This window comes from Nicotiana tabacum, chromosome 12 (assembly GCF_000715075.1).
Source record: "Nicotiana tabacum cultivar K326 chromosome 12, ASM71507v2, whole genome shotgun sequence".
Taxonomy (NCBI): Eukaryota; Viridiplantae; Streptophyta; class Magnoliopsida; order Solanales; family Solanaceae; genus Nicotiana; species Nicotiana tabacum.
In genome coordinates this window covers 28,248,450-28,267,568 of record NC_134091.1, presented here as the reverse complement: position 1 = coordinate 28,267,568, position 19,119 = coordinate 28,248,450, and the positions used below count along the sequence as shown (strand labels likewise).

The 19,119-nt window shown below is 37.2% G+C and overlaps 1 protein-coding gene across 1 annotated transcript; it reads right to left on the bottom strand.

Annotated features, from left to right (window-relative positions):
• Positions 1-947: 947 nt before the first annotated feature.
• LOC107770273 (uncharacterized) lies at positions 948-1,331 on the bottom strand. The gene has a single exon (XM_016589563.1). The coding sequence runs from the start codon at positions 1,329-1,331 to the stop codon at positions 948-950; it is 384 nt and encodes a 127-aa protein (XP_016445049.1).
• Positions 1,332-19,119: the final 17,788 nt, after the last annotated feature.

Below are 19,119 nucleotides of genomic sequence, written 5' to 3'. Positions count from 1 at the left end.
TTTTTATCTAATTGCCTTTCAACCTCATTAACAAACACCTTGAGAGTATCTGTTGCTTGATATTTTTCTTTCAGCAAATAGATGTATCCATAACGTGAAAAATTATCGATAAAAGTGATAAAATATTTCTCTCCACCAAAAGATGGAACATCAAAGGGTCCACAAATATCGGTGTGTATAATTTCAAGAAGTTGGGTACTTCTTGTGGCACCTTTCTTACTATGCTTGATTTTCTTTCCCTTAATGCAATCCAAACATATAGTAAGATCAGTAAAATTTAGATTCGGAAGAATCTCATTCTTTACTAATCTTTCTAACCTTTCTTTGGATATATGACCCAAATGTCTATGTCACAAGTAAGCAGAACTTTCATCTAGTGAACTACGTTTAATTCCAACATTATGTTGAACAGTAAGAAGGGATTCAGAAAAACCAATATCGAGTTTCAATTTATATAAACCATCACTAAGAAAATCAGAACCATAAAAAATAATATTCTTATATAAATTGAAACATCCATTTTCAAACTTTAAATCAAATCCAGAAACATCAAGTCTTGAAAGAGAAATCAAATTCCTAGAAATTGAAGGTACATAAAGAGTCTGTAATAGATCAAGGTGACGTCCAGTCTCCATGATTAAACGATAAGTCTCTATGCCTTCAATTGGAGCCTTCATACGATTTCCCATGAACAAGAGATCCTTATTTGGATTTGTAGTTTGGATCGTAAGGAATCCCTGCAACGTAGTATATACATGAGCAGTTGCACCAGAATCAAGCCACCAAGTATTATTAGGAACTTTTATTAAATTTGATTCGAAACATACAAAAGCACTAATTATACCTTTCTTTTCGAACCAAGCTTTACGTTTCAGGCAATCTTTCTGATAGTGTCCTTTCTTGTTACAGAAACGACACGTATCTGCCTTATGTTCCTTCTTAGCATCCTATGGAGTTTTAGCATGTGCTCTCTTCTTCTTGAACTTGTTGGGCTTCACTTTAAGTCCTTTACCAGCTCCTTGACCTATGAGGTTGATTGGATAACTCCCTTGTTTCTTAAGTCTTGACTCCTCCTGAGTAAGCATACTGGACAATTCACTAACATTCCAGTTATCCTTAATAGTATTATAGTTAATTTGAAATGGTCCATACTCAGGAGGTAACGAGTTCAGAATAAAATGAACCAAGAAGGAATCATCCACTTTTATCCCCAAGGTCTGAAGTTTTGCTACAATGTTAGTCATCTCGATGATATAGTTTTGCATACTACGCGACCTATCAAACTTCATGGTCGGGAGTTCATCCATTAGTGCAATGACCAAACCGGTCATTTTAACTTTTAGAACTCCATTTCCTAAAATAAAACTTTCTGTAGGTGCTTGTAATGATTTATGACTTGCGGGGATGGTTGATTCGGGATTTGAAAGTATTTAAGGTGAAACCAGAACACTTGGTTCCTTAAGTTGGCCTTAAAGTGCTAAGTTTGACTTCGGTCAATAATTTGAGAAAACGACCCCAGAATAGAATTTTGATGATTCCAACAGCTCCGTATGGTAATTTTGGACTTAGGAGCGTGATCAGAATTTTATTTGGAAGTCCGTAGTGAAATTAGGCTTGAAATGGCTAAAATAGGAATTTAAAGTTTGAAAGTTTGACCGGGGAGTTGACTTTTTGATACCGGAGTCGGAATCCAGTTCCGAAATTTTTTTATAGCTCCATTATGTAATTTATGACTTGTGTGTAAAATTTGAGGTCAATCGGAGTTGATTTGATAGGTTCCGACATCGAATGTAGAAGTTGAAAATTCTAAGTTTCATTAAGCTTGAATTGGAGCATGATTCGTGATTTTAGTGTTGTTTGATGTGATTTGAGGTTTCAAATAAGTTTGTATGATGTTTTAGGACTTGTTGGTGTTTTGGGTTGAGGTCCCGAGGGGTTCAGGTGAGTTTCAGATGGTTAACGGATCAAAAGTAGGACTTAGCTGCTGCAATTTTTCTGCAGGAAATGCTGTCAAAATCGGGTTGCCTGTCAAAAATCAAGTTGCCTCACAAAAATCGAACCCCTGACAAAATCGAGCTCCCGAGAATGAGCTCCCAAGAACGAGCTCCCGAGATCGAGCTCCCAAGAACGAGCTCCCGAGAACGAGCTCCCGTGATCGAGCTCCCCAGAACGAGCTCTCGAGATCGAGCTCTTAAGAACGATCTCCCGAGAACGAGCTCCCGAGATAGAGCTCCCCAGAACGAGCTCCCGAGATCGAGATCCCTAAATCGAGCTCCCAAGAACGAGCTCCCTAGATCGAGCTCCCAAGAACGAGATCCCGAGAACAAGCTCCCGAGATTGAGCTCCCAATATCGAGCTCCCAAGATCGAGCTCCCGAGATTGAACTGGACAGATCGAGCTCCCGAGATCGAACTAAGCAGATTTGTAAGTTATAAAAACAGAGGCATTCAACCCATTTGCCATTTTTGACAAACTTGAGCTTGAACAGAGGCGATTTTTGACAGATTTTCAAGGAAAGACATTTGGGGTAAGTGATTCTAACTCGGATTTGATCAATATACACGAATATATTATTATTTTCACAATTTAATTAGTGTTTTGAGATTGAAATTTGCAAAAGTTTAGAAATCTCATAGAAATGAAAATTTGAGATTTCGGTATCGATTCGGAGTTGGATTTGAGTGAAACTGGTATGGTTGGACTCGTAATTGAATGGGTTGTCGGATTTCATAACTTTCGCCGGATTCCGAGATGTGGTCACTGTGAGCAAATTTTTAATTAATTTCGGATCTTTTCTTTAAAATGTAGTATTTTCTTATAGAATTGATTCCTATAATATTTAGTGATTGTATCGAATTACTTTGGCTAGATTCGAGTCACACGGAGTTGGATAATCGTGGAAAAGTCTTTATAGTGGATTAAATTGGAGCAAGACGAGGTAAGTCTCTTGTCTAATCTTGTAAGGGGGAAATTACCTCATAGGTGATTAAGATTAAATAATTGTTGCTAATTATGGGGGCTACGTACGCACGAGGTGACGAGAGTCCGTGCGTAGCTACTATTAATACTAAAGTCCGGGTAGTTTAGGACTCAAAGCATGTATTGCTTGTGTAAATTGTATTCTTTGATTAATTAATATTAATTGATATATATGAATATATTGTGAATTGTTTGATAAAGATATTAAAGGATGGAAATCTCATAGGCTTGATTTCTATTTAAATCAATTAATTGTCAAAAGAAATTGTTCTTCTTTCAAATTTATCTTATAATAAACATACTGTCCTTCCGGAGGCACATAAGAAAATGTCCTCCTTTCTTGTGGAGCGGGCCGAACGCCTCGGCAGGATAGATGCATCTATGGATCGCGCCGCACATCCCTCGGCAGTGTACACGACACTCTGGATCGGGACGTACGTCCTCGGTAGAAATCATGCTTAATAATAATAATTACACGATACTTTAATAATTTATTTCAACTTGTGAAGTTAATAAGTATATTTGGAAAATCCTTAGAATTTAATAAATTATTATTCTTGCTTGTTAAGGAATTAATTGTTACTCCTGTAAATGAGGTTTAATTGATAAATTGGAAGTTATTTGAATTGAAGGAAATTAATCGATATATTGAGAATTGTTACATTTGAAGGAATTTGATTATTTCTGCTGATTAAATAAATTATTGTAAATTCTGTAAACCATGCTGATTTAAATATCCTAGTTTTATTTAAGTTATTATTAATGACCCATAGTGAGTGTCAAAGTCGGCCATCTCGTCTCTACCACTTCGAGATTAGGCTTGATACTTACTGGGTACACGTTGTTTACGTACTCATACTACACTTCCTGTAATTTTTGTGCAGGATCTGAGGCAGGTTCTAGTGAAGGACCTATCATCGCATACCCACGTCATTCCGAGGCATAGCGGTGAGCTGCCTTTCTGAGCCGTTCTGCAGCTACCATTGTCTCTTCTTATATATACATTCTGTCTATTTAAATTCAGACAGTATTTGGAGTATTGTATAATCTACTAGATGCTCATTCACTTGTGACACCAAGTCTTGGCACACACATTGGTAGAGCTTGGGTTTATATTTTTTTTGTTTTAAATTTTATCGATGTATGCATAATTTATTAGTTGGCTTGCCTAGCTGTAGTGTTGGGCGCCATCACGACCTACAGGTGAAAAATTGGGTCGTGAGAATATGGTATCAAAGCACTAGGTTCACGTAGGTCTCACAAGTATTGAGCAGACCTAATAGAGTCTTGCGGATCGGTACGGAGACGTCTGTACTTATCTTCGAGAGGCTATATGGTGTTAGGAAACTACCTTTCTTCATATTCTATCATGCAATTGATGTAGTACTAAATATCCTTCTCTTATTCTCTCACAGATGGTGAGAACACGCTCTAATGAGATTCCAGACCAGGGAAGAGCTACTCCCCCAGTTGCTAGAGGCCGAGGGAGGGCTCCAGCCCGTGGTAGAGGGCGAGGACGTCCCAGGACTATTCCGGTTATGCCGCCAGTGGATCCAGCAGAGAATCCCATTATTGAGGAGCAGGGTGAGGTGCCTGTGGCAGAGCCAGCTCCGGTGGACTTCACATTTGCACCGGGATTTCAGGATGTCATGGGTCGTATACTGCGATTCATGGATAATATGACTCAGGCCGGTTTATTTTCGGTAGACCCAGCCATATCTCAGGCAGGCGGGGGAGCACAGACCCCTACTGCGCAGGCTCATGGACAAGCAGCTGCTGTATATCAGACCCAGGGTGTACTACCCGTGGGTGGAGTCCAGCCAGTGGCAACAGCTACACCTGAGCCCAGGCCAGCTGTAGCCGCCGATCCTCAGAAACTATTGGACAGATGGACTAGACTACATCCTCCTGTCTTCGAGGGTGAGCGACATGAGGATCCACAGGTATTATTGATCGTTGCAAGGATAGACTGTACAACATGAGGATATTGGAATCTCATAGAGTTGATTTTACTACTTTTCAGCTAGAGGGTAGAGCCCGTAGATGGTGGCAGTCTTATGCTCTTGGAAGACCAGCAGATTCCCCTCCCATGACTTGGGACAGGTTCACCCGTATCTTCTTGGATAGGTATATTCCACCCTCCGAGAGGGAAGAGTTGCGGTTTCAGTTTGAGCAGCTCCAACAGGGTCAGATGTCAGTAACTGATTATGAGGCGAGGTTTTCTGAATTATCTCGCCATGCACTAATGATACTCCCTACTGAGGCAGAGAGAGTGCGAAGGTTTGTAGTCGGTTTACATACTGGTATTCAGGCCACTATGGCTCGAGAGGTTGAGATGGGTACTTCTTGTGAGCGAGTTATGGAGATAGCCCGGAGGATTGAGGGTGTACGTCAGCAAAGCCGAGAGCAGATTATGAGAGATAAGTGGTTCAGGTACTCTGGAGAGTTCAGAGGTGCTCCGTCCGGGGGCAGAGGTCAGTTCGTGAGGGGGCAGTCCAACAGACTCCCATATCCAGCACCACCACCTCCTCGAGGTGCTCCAGTGCGACCTTATCTCAGTGCTATCCCAGAGAGTTCTTACCGCCTACCAGCTATTCAGGGTCCTCCCAGTGGGTATTCAGGTCCCCAAGGCCAGACACTTAGTCAGCAGCCTATCTCACCAAAGAGTTGTTACGAGTGCGAGGATCCCAGTCACATGCGGAGATTTTTCCCCAGGCTTCGAGGTAGACCAGTACAGCAAGGTCAGCAGCCTATGCTTACCGGACCAGTTGCTACACCAGTAGTCCAACTACCCAGAGGTGGAGGACAGGTGGGTAGGGGCCGTCCTAGAGGTGGATGTCAGCTAGGCGGAGGCCAGACAGTTGGCGCTCCAGCTCGGTTCTATGCTTTTCTGGCTAGACCAGATGCAGAGGCCTCAGATGCTATGATTACAGGTATTATTTCTATATGTGGCAAAGATGCCTTAGTATTATTTGATCCAGGATCTACGTATTCATATGTGTCATCTCTATTTGCTCCATTCCTGGATGTTTCTCGTGAGTCCTTGAGTACTCCTGTATATGTGTCCACTCCTGTGGGCGATTCTGTTGTTGTGAACCGGATCTACCGGTCCTGTATTATTACATTATCTGGTTATGAAACTAGAGCAGATCTCTTATTGCTTGACATGACCGATTTTGAAATTATTCTGGGCATGGACTGGTTATCTCCATATCATGCTATTCTAGATTGTCATGCCAAGACTGTTACCTTGTCTATTCCAGCATTGCTTAAGCTGGAGTGGAAAGGTTCGCCTATTAGTTCATTTAATCGAGTTATTTCTTTTATAAAGGCTCAATACATGGTTGAGAAGGGTTGTTTGGCTTATCTAGCCTATGTTCGGGATACTACTGCAGAGACTCCGGCTATTGATTCAGTGCATGTAGTTTGGGAGTTCCCCAATGTATTCCCGTCAGATATTCCAGGTATTCCACCTGATCGTGATATTGATTTTTGTATTGACTTGGTTTCAGATACCTAGCATATATCTATCCCATCGTATCGCATGGCTCTAAAAGAATTGAAAGAACAACTTGAAGAGTTATTAGCCAAAGGGTTCGTCAGACCGAGTGTATCGCCTTGGGGTGAACCAGTATTATTTGTGAAAAAGAAGGATGGAACAATGCGGATGTGTATTGATTATCGCCAATTGAACAAAGTCACTATTAAGAACAAGTACCCGTTGCCGCGTATTGATGATCTATTTGACCAGTTGCAGGGTGCTAGGGTATTCTCTAAGATCGACTTGAGGTCGGGGTACCATCAGTTTAAGATTCGGGATTCGGATGTTCCGAATACTGCTTTCCGTACTAGATTTGGTCATTATAAGTTTCTGGTAATGTCTTTTGGTTTAACTAATGCCCTAGCAGCATTTATGGATCTGATGAACAGGGTATTCATGCCATATATTGATTTTTTTGTCATTGTCTTCATTAATGACATATTAATCTATTCGCGCAGTAAGGAGGAACATGAGCAACATATGAGATTAGTACTTCAGACATTGCGGGAACAAACGTTATATGCTAAGTTCTCCAAATGTGAGTTCTGGCTTGAGTCTGTAGCATTTTTGGGACATATTGTATCAAGGAAGGTATTAAATTTGATCCCAAAAAGATTGAGGCAGTTCAGAATTGGCATCGTCCCACTTCGGCAACTGAGATCAGGAGTTTTCTGGGTTTGGCAGGTTATTATCGTCGGTTTGTGGAAGGTTTTTCATCTATTGCAGCACCTTTGACCAAATTAACCCAGAATGGTGCCCCATTCCGATAGTCCGATGATTGTGAGGTGAGCTTTCAGAATCTCAAGACATCATTGACTGCAGCACCAGTGTTAGTGTTGCCTTCCGGTTCGGAGATGTATACAGTGTATTGCGACGCTTCGCGCATTGGCTTGGGTTGTGTATTGATGCAGGAAGGGAAAGTTATTGCATATGCTTCACGTCAGCTGAAGCCCCATGAAAAGAATTATCCTGTACATGATTTGGAGTTAGCTGCGATTGTTCACGCTCTTAAGATTTGGAGGCATTATCTTTATGGGGTGTCTTGTGAAGTTTACACTGATCATCGCAGTTTGCAGCATTTGTTCAAGCAGAGGGACCTAAATTTGAGACAGCGCAGATGGCTGGAGTTACTAAAAGAGTATGATATTACTATCTTGTATCATCCGGGCAAAGCAAATGTGGTTGCAGATGCCTTAAGCAGAAAGGCGGAGAGTATGGGTAGTTTGGCTTTCATTTCAGCAGAGGAAAGGCCATTAGCCTCAGATATTCAGTCCTTGGCTAACAGACTTGTGAGGCTGGACATTTCAGAGCCAGCCGAGTTCTTGCATGTGTTGTGGCCCAATCTTCACTATTGGAGCAGATCAAGGCTCGCCAGTATGATGACCCACACCTGGTGGTTCTTCGTGAAACGGTTCTACGAGGTGATACCAAGGAAGTTACTATTAGAGCGGATGGTGTTCTGCGACTCCAGGATCGTCTATGTGTTCCTAATGTGGATGGGCTGAGGAAAAAGTTCCTGGAAGAGGCACACAGTTCTCGATATTCTATTCATCCAGGTGCTACTAAGATGTATCGTGACTTGAGGCAACATTATTGGTGGCGACGAATGAAAAAGGACATAGTTGAGTATCTAGCTCGGTGTCTAAATTGCCAGCAAGTTAAATATGAGCATCAGAGGCCAGGTGGCCTACTCCAGCAGATGACCATACCAGAGTGGAAATGGGAACGAATTACTATGGATTTTGTAGTTGGGTTGCCGCGGACCTTGAGGAAGTTTGATGCAGTTTGGGTGATTGTTGACAGGTTAACCAAGTCGGCACATTTTATTCCTGTTGTGACTACGTATACTTCAGAGAGGTTGGCCCAGATTTATATTCAGGAGATAGTTCGGTTGCACGGTGTGCCAATTTCCACCATATCAGATAAAGGCCCTCAGTTTACTTCACATTTCTGGAGAGCAGTACAGAGTGAGTTGGGGACCCGTGTAGAGCTCAGCACAGCCTTTCATCCGCACACCGATGGACAGTCAGAGAGGACAATTCAGATTTTGGAGGATATGCTCAAGGCATGTGTGATCGACTTTAGAGGTCAGTGGGATCGTTTCCTGCCTTTGGCCGAGTTTTCGTATAATAACAGTTACCAATCCAGCATCGAGATGGCTCCATTTGAGGCTTTATATGGTCGGCGATATCGTTCACCTATCGGATGGTTTGAGCCAGGTGAGGCTAAGTTATATGGTACTGATTTGGTAAGGGATGCCTTGGAAAAGGTAAAGTTGATTCAGGAGCGACTTCGTACAGCACAGTCCAGATAAAAGAGTTACGCGAATCGGAAAGCGCGTGATATATCATTTATGGTTGGTGAAAAAGTTCTCTTGAAGGTTACGCCGATGAAGGGAATTATGAGATTCGGGAAGAAGGGCAAGTTGAGCCTAAGGTTTATAGGCCCATTTGAGGTGTTGAAACGAGTTGGGAGGTTGCTTATGAGCTTGCCTTGCCTCCCAGCCTATCGGGAGTTCATCCATTTTTTCACGTATCTATGCTCCGGAAGTATCATACCGACCTATCACATGTGTTAGACTTCAGCACAGTTCAGCTAGATAATAGCTTGGGTTATGAAGAGGAGCCAATTGCCATTGTTGATAAACAGGTTCGCCAGTTGAGATCCAAGAGGATTTCTGCAGTAAAAGTCCAGTGGAGGGGCCAACCAGTCGAGGAAGCGACTTGGGAGACCGAGGAAAACATGCAGAGCAGATATCCAGACTTATTCAGCACTTCAGGTATAATTCTAAACTCTTTCGAGGACGAACGTTTGTTTAAGAGGTGGAGAGTGTAATGACCCAACCGGTTATTTTAACTTTTAGAACCCCATTTCCTAAAATAAAACTTTTCGTAGGTGCTTGTAATGATTTATGACTTGCGGGGATGGTTGGTTCGGGATTTGGAAGTGTTTAAGGTGAAACCGGAACACTTGGTTCCTTAAGTTGGCCTTAAAGTACTAAGTTTGACTTCGGTCAACATTTTGAGAAAACGACCCCGGAATAGAATTTTGATGATTTTAACAGCTCCGTATGGTGATTTTGGACTTAGGAGCGTGATCGGAATTTTATTTGGAAGTCCGTAGTGAAATTAGGCTTGAAATGGCTAAAATAGGAATTTAAAGTTTGAAAGTTTGACCGGGGAGTTGACTTTTTGATACCGGAGTCGGAATCCAGTTCTGAAAATTTTCATAGCTCCATTATGTAATTTATGACTTGTGTGTAAAATTTGAGGTCAATCGGAGTTGATTTGATAGGTTCCAACATCGAATGTAGAAGTTGAAAATTCTAAGTTTCATTAAGCATGAATTGGAGCATGATTCGTGATTTTAGCGTTGTTTGATGTGATTTGAGGTTTCTAATAAGTTTGTATGATGTTTTAGGACTTGTTGGTGTTTTGGGTTGAGGTCCCGAGGGCTTCGGGTGAGTTTCAGATGGTTAACGGATCAAAAGTAGGACTTAGCTGCTGCAAAAGCTGCTGCAATTTTTCTGCTGGAAATGCTGTCAAAATCGGGCTGCCTGTCAAAAATCGAACCCCTGACAAAATTGAGCTCCCGAGATCGAACTCCCGAGAACGAGCTCCCGAGATCGAACTCTCGAGAACGAGCTCCCGAGATCGAGCTCTCCCAAGAACGAGCTCCCGAGATCGAGCTCTCCCGAGAACGAGCTCCCGAGAACGAGCTCCCGAGATCGAGATCCCGAGATCGAGCTCCCAAGATCGAGCTCCCGAGATCGAGCTCCCAAGAACGAGCTCCCGAGAACGAGCTCCCGGGATCGAGCTCCCGAGATCGAACTGGACATATCGAGCTCCCAAGATCGAACTGGGCAGATCTGTAAGTTATAAAAACAGAGGCATTCAACCCATTTGCCATTTTTGACAAACTTGAGCTTGAACAGAGGCGATTTTTGACAGATTTTCAAGGAAAGACATTTGGGGTAAGTGATTCTAACTCGGATTTGATCAATATACACGAATATATTATTGTTTTCACAATTTAATTAGTGTTTTGAGATTGAAATTTGGAAAAGTTTACAAATCTCATAGAAACAAAATTTTGAGATTTCGGTATCGATTCGGAGTATGATTTGAGTGAAACTGGTATGATTGGACTCGTAATTGAATGGGTTGTCGGATTTCATAACTTTCACCGAATTCCGAAATATGGGCCCCGTGGACAAATTTTTAATTAATTTCGGATCTTTTCTTTAAAATGTAGTATTTTCTTATAGAATTGATTCCTATAATATTTAGTGATTGTATCGAATTATTTTGGCTAGATTCGAGCCAGACGGAGTTGGATAATCGTGGAAAAGTCCTTATCGTGGATTAAATTGGAGCAAGACGAGATAAGTCTCTTGTCTAATCTTGTGAGGGGAAAATTACCTCATAGGTGATTAAGATTTAATAATTATTGCTAATTGTGGGGGCTACGTACGCACGAGGTGACGAGAGTCCGTGCGTAGCTACTATTAATACTAAAGTCCGGGTAGTTTAGGACTCAAAACATGTATTGCTTGTGTAAATTGTATTCTTTGATTAATTAATATTAATTGATATTTATGAATATATTGTGAATTGTTTGATAAAGATATTAAAGGATGGAAATCTCGTAGGCTTGATTTCTATTTAAATCAATTAATTGTCAAAAGAAATTGTTCTCCTCTCAAATTTATCTTATAATAAACATACTATCCTTCCGGAGGCACATAAGAAAATGTCCTCCTTTCTTGTGGAGCGGGCCGAACGCCTCGGCAGGATAGATGCATCTATGGATCGCGCCACACGTCCCTCGGCAGTGTACACGACACTCTAGATCGGGACGTACGTTCTCGGTAGAAATCGTGCTTAATAATAATAATTACACGATACTTTAATAATTTATTTCAACTTGTGAAGTTAATAAGTATATTTGGAAAATTCTTGGAATTTAATGAATTATTATTCTTGCTTGTTAAGGAATTAATTGTTACTCTTGTAAATGAGGTTTAATTAATAAATTGGAAGTTATTTGAATTGAAGAAAATTAATCGATATATTGAGAATTGTTACATTTGAAGGAATTTGATTATTTCTGCTGATTAAATAAATTATTGTAAATTCTGTAAACTATGCTGATTTAAATATCCTAGTTTTATTTAAGTTATTATTAATGACCCATAGTGAGTATCAAAGTCGGCTATCTCGTCTCTACCACTTCGAGAGTAGGCTTGATACTTACTGGGTACACGTTGTTTACGTACTCATACTATACTTGCTGCACTTTTTGTGCAGGACCTGAGGCAGGTTCTAGTGGAGGACCTATCATCGCATACCCACGTCATCCCGAGGAATAGCGGTGAGCTGCCTTTCTGAGCCGTTCTGCAGCTACCAGTGTCTCTTCTTATATATACATTCTGTCTATTTCATTTCAGACAGTATTTGGAGTATTGTATAATCTACTAGATGCTCATTCACTTGTGACACCAGGTCTTGGCACACACATTGGTAGAGCTTGGGTTTATATTTTCTTTGTTTTAAATTTTATCGATGTATACTTAATTTATTAATTGGCTTGCTTAGCTGTAGTGTTAGACATTCTAGTTTGATCACTTTGATGATTAACAAACTATATGAATATTAATACATGCATAAAATAAATAAAATTTGATATATGTATAAATATTAAATATTTTAGTTTGATCACTTTAGGACTAACAAACTATATAATTTTAAGGCACATACATCAATTATTATACAATACCAGAATCACAATCAATACAATGAAAGATTTACGTGCAATTACTGTGAACTGTATGCATTCCAGAACCTTTTAGGAATAAAATATTATCACTGAAGTGGTTCAAAATATATTAAGATTGCACGTGTCCATAAAGTGAAATCGCAAGCCAAATTTGTTGAAAATTCACTTTAACAGGCCAATGTGTTGGGGGGAAAAGATTGCTGTTGGGGAAAAAACATTGCCGCTACATGTAAACATACATTTATAATTCCACGGTAAGCACAAAACCTTCAAAGGCTGCGGTTCTTATCTTCAGTATCATAATATATATATTTTAGGTTCAATCATAAGGCAATTAGAGGAAAGAACAAAACTTCAAATCCTTTGAACAAAGAATCATTACTGCCTTATTATATCAGTAATGTATTACAAATTGTAATTGTGATTTTGAAAATTATTCGATATTTCTTCCATAGAAGATTATCAGTTCAAGTAATCCAGGCCCGTGATACCACGTGTGAGCATAAAATTTAATTGCATATCAGGATCTTGAACATGATAATTTTACACAAAATCGTACATAAAATATACCTGAATCGTAAGCCATCATCATGAAACGAAAGCGTTAATTCAAATTGGTTTCTCGCCCCTTGCCCTAACTTTCGTTACCGTCGTCTTTAGTGATGGAAGAGAGAATAAAAAAATATAGTAACCCTAATGGGTGGGGAGATGAGCAATTTATAGAGGTTCTCACTTAATGCGGTGCGTCCATCAAGTAACCGATCGGACGGATGAGATTTGATTATTAATTAAATATTAATTATGGGCCTTAAACCTATTTGGTCACATACACATAGGAAAAATAACTTACATATTGTGTTACTATTTTTTCTCCTATGACTCTTTACTATTGCTATATTTCAATCTGCTTTATTGTTCAAATTGTGGTTGCCTGAGCCGAGGGTCGCTGAAAATATAGTCTCTAAGGTCTACGTACAAACTACCCTCCCCAAACCCCACATATGAAAATATATTGGGCATGTTATTGCCATTTTGTTCATAAAAGATTTTCGTTTCTGAAGAACAAACTTGCAGTCAAATTTTCTAAATATTATGGCAGGAAAATGTTACTAGTTTCCAATATATATATATATATATATATATATATATATATATATATATATATATATATATATATATGTGTGTGTGTGTGTGTGTGTGTGTGTGTGTGTGTGTTGATTCAATTAGGTTAAGGCTCTTTAATTTAAGTCTTAAGACCTCTTGTTGGTTCAAATTGAATGATTTTTATCTATATAGAAAGCCTTGTTGTCTCAAATTTAGGAGGAATTATCAACTACCATCATTTGCACCTCCTTCATTATTTTCAGAAATTTAATATCTTAGAATTGTTTAACCATATGAAGTTCTTTTGTCTGCTACTGAAGTTTTGTGAGAACCCTATTTAATTTAATTTTGAAGATTACTTCGTACCCTATTAATACTGATTTCTCAGTGAAATGTCGTTGATGCTATTCATTAATTAATTCTATGAGGGGATTAACGTTAGATTTTATTGTAGTAAGACTATGGAACAGCCAACGACTTAATAATTAAAAGTTTTGCATGTTTTACTTCTGAAAAGATTTTTTGGTGGTTGAGCAGTGGATTGTTTTCAAATTATTTGTGCAAATTGCAATTGTCTCTTACGAGACCACTGGCCTAATCTTAAGATAGTTCCACATTCTATAATTTGTGTAGATTTAAATTATTTACTCTCTCCGTCTCATTTTAAGTTGATGAGATACTATTTGGCTAACTATATCGATGTATATGACTGTTTATGTAGTAAATTTATTTTAAAAACGAAGTATTTATGCCTAATTTTCATTAAAAAATTAAGTACTTTGAGTGTTGTACTCTACTATTCAACGCCCATGATCACATGCATTAATATTATGGCATAATTAAAAAATAGTGAAAACCCTAGTATGTGCGCATACGAATTAATTGCGCATAATTCAACATTTCCCTCGAGGTATTATTTATCCAGAAAATTTGTAGTAATAATTTCGACAGTCAAATAAAATGATAAGACCAAATTAAAAACATAATATTGGTATAGCCACCAAACGACCATGAAAACAGAAAGATTTTCATGTCACGGTCAACAGCAACAATGATCTGCAACTACTGTAGAGTCTGTGTTGTTAATATCTTTTTTTGTTTTTTTGAAAATAACGTTGTTTTCCTGTTAATGAAAGTTTTTATTTCGTAAATATTCTTGGATGTTAGTCTTTAAATTAGAGCTACTGTAAAATACACCGCCACAACAACATCGTTATATTATTAATTGATCAGAAGCATTTGCATGAAATAAACCTCAAAATATTATCGTTTCACATTATTCCACAAGTTTCTTTTTCATGGTAAATGAATTGTAAGTTTAAGAGGGATAAATCTTAATCTTTTGACAGTCACTATTATTTGTAATGCTAAAATAAGTATAAATAGTTCATAAAAAGGTCATCGTCAAATTGTACACGCTAATTAGCTGATTAGTCAAAGATAAACTGGCCATTACAAGTTCAAGTTGGACTAGAATCAAATTTAAAACAAGGAATCTTGACTAATATCTGATGCAAATCAAACATCAAATCGAACAAATCCAAAGTTGGAATACTAATTCTATGTTTTAGCGGAGCAATTTGAATTTTTGTATTGTTTAAATACTCCAAAACAAGGCAACAACAGGGATTATGCAATGCTGATTCTAGACAAAACATAGATAAAAATTACCTTATGTGTGCGAATCTAGAATTCTTTCATAAATTAAGTCAAAATATAAAGAGATAAATATATACAAAAAAATCAAAAGGACTCAACATATAATATATACATAAAAAATATTTTTTTTAACATACTTAATATAATTTTTTGGCACAGGACGTCAATTGACAACCCTTTGAATAAGAATGGCTCTGCCACAGTTAACACGATTGGATCATATATAAGACAAATATAAATAAATTTTTACGATAAATATTAATCGGCTACTAAAAACTATGATAGCTAACTGATTATCACGAATTAAACTATACTAATAATATATAAAATATCGACACTGCCAAGTGAATATGATTAATCCATGTTCGTTTGAGTTCATTGCACCTTTTAATTTTCAAGTGACAGATTTTTCAATATAAATCAAATAGGTTTGTTGTCGTTTTCTTCATTAGTCCCATGGCTGAGTACAGTAATTAATTCCAAAGCTAAAATACAAATTCTCAAAACCGTGGACTACTTAGTTTATCATCCCACATTATTGGCAAGAAAACCATTGGCTCAAATTTAGAGTACTTGAGCTGATTCGATCTGTTTCTTCTTTCATGTTTAGGTTTTCATTGATTAATCAAATGATGACAGAATTGATATGAAAACGCATCTTAAGTACAGTTACCATTGTATTCCTAAATTAGAATGATGAATACCAGTACTATCCATGAACATAATAAGAATTTAATCACATGGTTTCGCATGCCAGTGAAATGACAAAGCCGAGAAAGAAATCACACTTGAATTAAAATTAATTTCGACTGTGTGTTTAAACTTTTGTGCTATCATTGCAATTTAATTTATCTAATATAAGTATTTCTTACCTTATTTTCAGGTTCATAAATTCTACAAGCCTAAAAACATAATCAGTGCATAAAAGTCAATCTATTCTTTGATAGTTTGTACATTAAAAACCCAAAATTAAATTAAAGACAAGATTTTTCATTGCATGAAAGATGTCAGCCCTGGATAAAAGAAAATTAAAAAGTTTGACCGGGTGGAAGTTTAAGTTATATATATCATTAATTAATGTAATATTTGTTTTGCAACATCATGCTGTTATCTTTATCTGTTATAGCAGATAACTTGTTTGATTTTAATTAAGCTTAAAATTTTCATTATAAAGAGACTTACTTGTAAATATGATTTGGGCGATCTAATGGTGTAAAAAGATTATACTAAATGAAAGATTGTTGAAAAAATTGTAGCAATAATACTAACTAAATTAAAAAAATAATTATCCCTATTCTTCCGGTTCTAAGTGAAATGAAAGAATCCAAATGTTTAGCAAAATGCACAAGTTAGAACATGCTAAATGTCAATCTTTGAGAAGTAAGAAGTGGGCAGTGGGCATCAATATTCACAGAATATTACTGTTCATATTTTAGACTTTGCAGCCAATATTATAGTCATAAAAGGTCTCATACAACTCGTCTTTTTATGGTGCTTCTGTTTAACACAAGCATAAATTATTATTTTTGTTTTGCACTTTCGTCTCAATTTTCTATCAGAAAAGACCAGTGAGGAGACACTTGGACAAATGAATTTTTCTCAGGCTCAAAACTCAAAATTTCTGAAATCAGTGCAAAAAAGACATACACTAAAGGCCAATACCGAAGATTTCAGAAGAAAAGTGAAGTGAAAAAATAAACGAAAAGAACCTTTTCATTGTATCATTGAACTGAACTGAACTGTACTAGTCTTTCTACCAAGCATGTGTACTCTCTCTTTCTCTCCCTCTCTCTCCCTCTCTTATATTGTTTTTTACTTTTAAGTTATTGTTTTTGGTTTTGTGCGTCCAATACCTCGAGAAATCTGATCGCTACAACCCTTATTGGTATTTTTTTTTATTTGAGTTATTGGTTCCTATGACATGGAAGTAGTGTATGCATAAATTGGTTTGTGACCGTTTGACAAATGAGGACGTGACAGGGAACTGAAGATAGGAAAGATATGAGTCAGTAAGTAGTTGGTACCGGACACAAGCATGTGACTTTTGTTAGGTGAATTTCGAAGACAGGGGAACCGATAACAAAGATTTGAAGGGGTGATATCAGATAGCATTCCGCATTTATAGGCAACCGTTATGCAGTCATCAATGACTGTTTCATTGTCATTCAAGAGAAGCCTGATTTGGGGATCTTGTCTCCCTAAATAGAGCGAGAATTAATAGGATCTGCACACAAAAGTTAAAATTTGTTCTCAATCTATAACACTGCTTTTAAATTTTTTTCCTAATATCGTTCTTGTTTTTGCTAACGGAAAAGCTAAATTTATAGCGAGACTCGTATTTTTTTTAAGTTTAATTTATAATTTTATTTTTATTCTTATTTATTTTATATTTCTTAATCAAATTAATTCATATATCCGTAAATCATGTTACAAATTCAACTTTTAATGCTTGACATGTAAACAAGTAGTCCAGTCAATTAATAGTATATAGTTAGGTAAGTGTTTGTCATAAAAGGGCAACGTGACAGTCAGTACATTTTCAACAGAAGGGGTTCTCCTTCTTTTGATGTTTTGGTATATTAGAATTGTACCTTTCACTTGTATAAATTATATATTACTGTAGCAGTTAAGCCTCAGCCTTAGAAAGGGAACTAAAAAACAAAATACTAGCTGCCAAATTAAAAGCCTAGATCGTAGGGAGAGAAAGAGAAATATATACACTTATTTGGCTAGCTAGTGGTTTTGATCTGGTAATCTTGTGGGCTGCCAAAGTTGTATTTTTCCTGAGTTCCTGGTTTGGACAAGAGTAAAATACCAGTTGTGTTTTTCATTAATTTTTTAGTGAAAGTCCTTGGTTTTGCTATCATCTCTAGGAGCTTAATTGTTAAGTAGTATTTATGATTTGATTATGTAATTTAGGAATTGTTTGTTCGCATTTCTTGAGGGTTGTAAATCATGTATGCATTAGACTCTCACCTTTTACATAATAATATTAATACGTGTTGAGACATATAATAATTAAGTACTGTATTTAAAAATGTATTTTCTCCATTAGCTTAAGCTCAAATAAATTTGTTTAATTGGCCAATAAAAAGTAATTATGTCACATGTAAAAGGATATTGAGATATAATATGATTAAGTAATTATCGTGTATTCAACAATATGAAAAATCACATAAACTAGGCAATGATATATAGGGTAAGTAGTTGCCATACCTCAAACACTAGTACTGATAAGAAAGTGAACATTAAGTCTAATTAACTCTAAAGGCTAGCGTATGAGGCGAAGTTGCTCATTCTATATATCAACTAATTTATAAATGTGGGAATTAAGTCAAGAATAAAGATGGAACTGATCCCTCTAATATAATGATAAGAAAACTAATCTTGGAGCTAACTCAAATTAATGTAAGACTCTTAACAACCAAGAGTAACAATAAACAACAGAAGGTACAATACACTAGTTTTAGTTAGTATATCTTTGGGCAAAGTATATATATATATATATGCTATTAATTTAAAAGGAGTTATATAGTGTTATTTTTCCTATATCTTTTGCTTGTTAAAAGTTCCAGACCTGTTTGCTATCACGATTGATACAGACGCGTCGAAAATAAATACATATCTATCTTCACTTATTATATTGCGTGATAGTACATGTAAATTCTTTCCAGTTGTTCTTGTGAGTAATACAACTAAAAATGTTCATGCATTCTGAATTTCAAAGTTTGAAAAATGAACGCATCAAATGGTTGACAAAGCAAGAGGAAACACAATAAAAACAAAACATCAACAATATAAACATAGACTATAGTTCACACTTTCTTCTTTAAAGAAGGTTTAAAAGTTGTTACAGGCTCAATATACATGTAAATACTTTCGTGGCCAAATAAGGTAAAAAAGTAAAGAAAATAAGGAAATGGATACAGGCATGGGAGAATACTTTTGGCAAGGCAACAATGGCAAAACAAAGAAGAAGAAATATGGCAACCACTAGCAGACAATGAAAATTTGCCTAAGATAAATGTACTGAAAATCTATTGGTACAGCTAATTGTT

Excerpts from the sequence above, each read along its gene's own strand:
- LOC107770273 (XM_016589563.1), bottom strand. The coding sequence starts at position 1,331 with ATGACCGGTTTGGTCATTGCACTAATGGATGAACTCCCGACCATGAAG.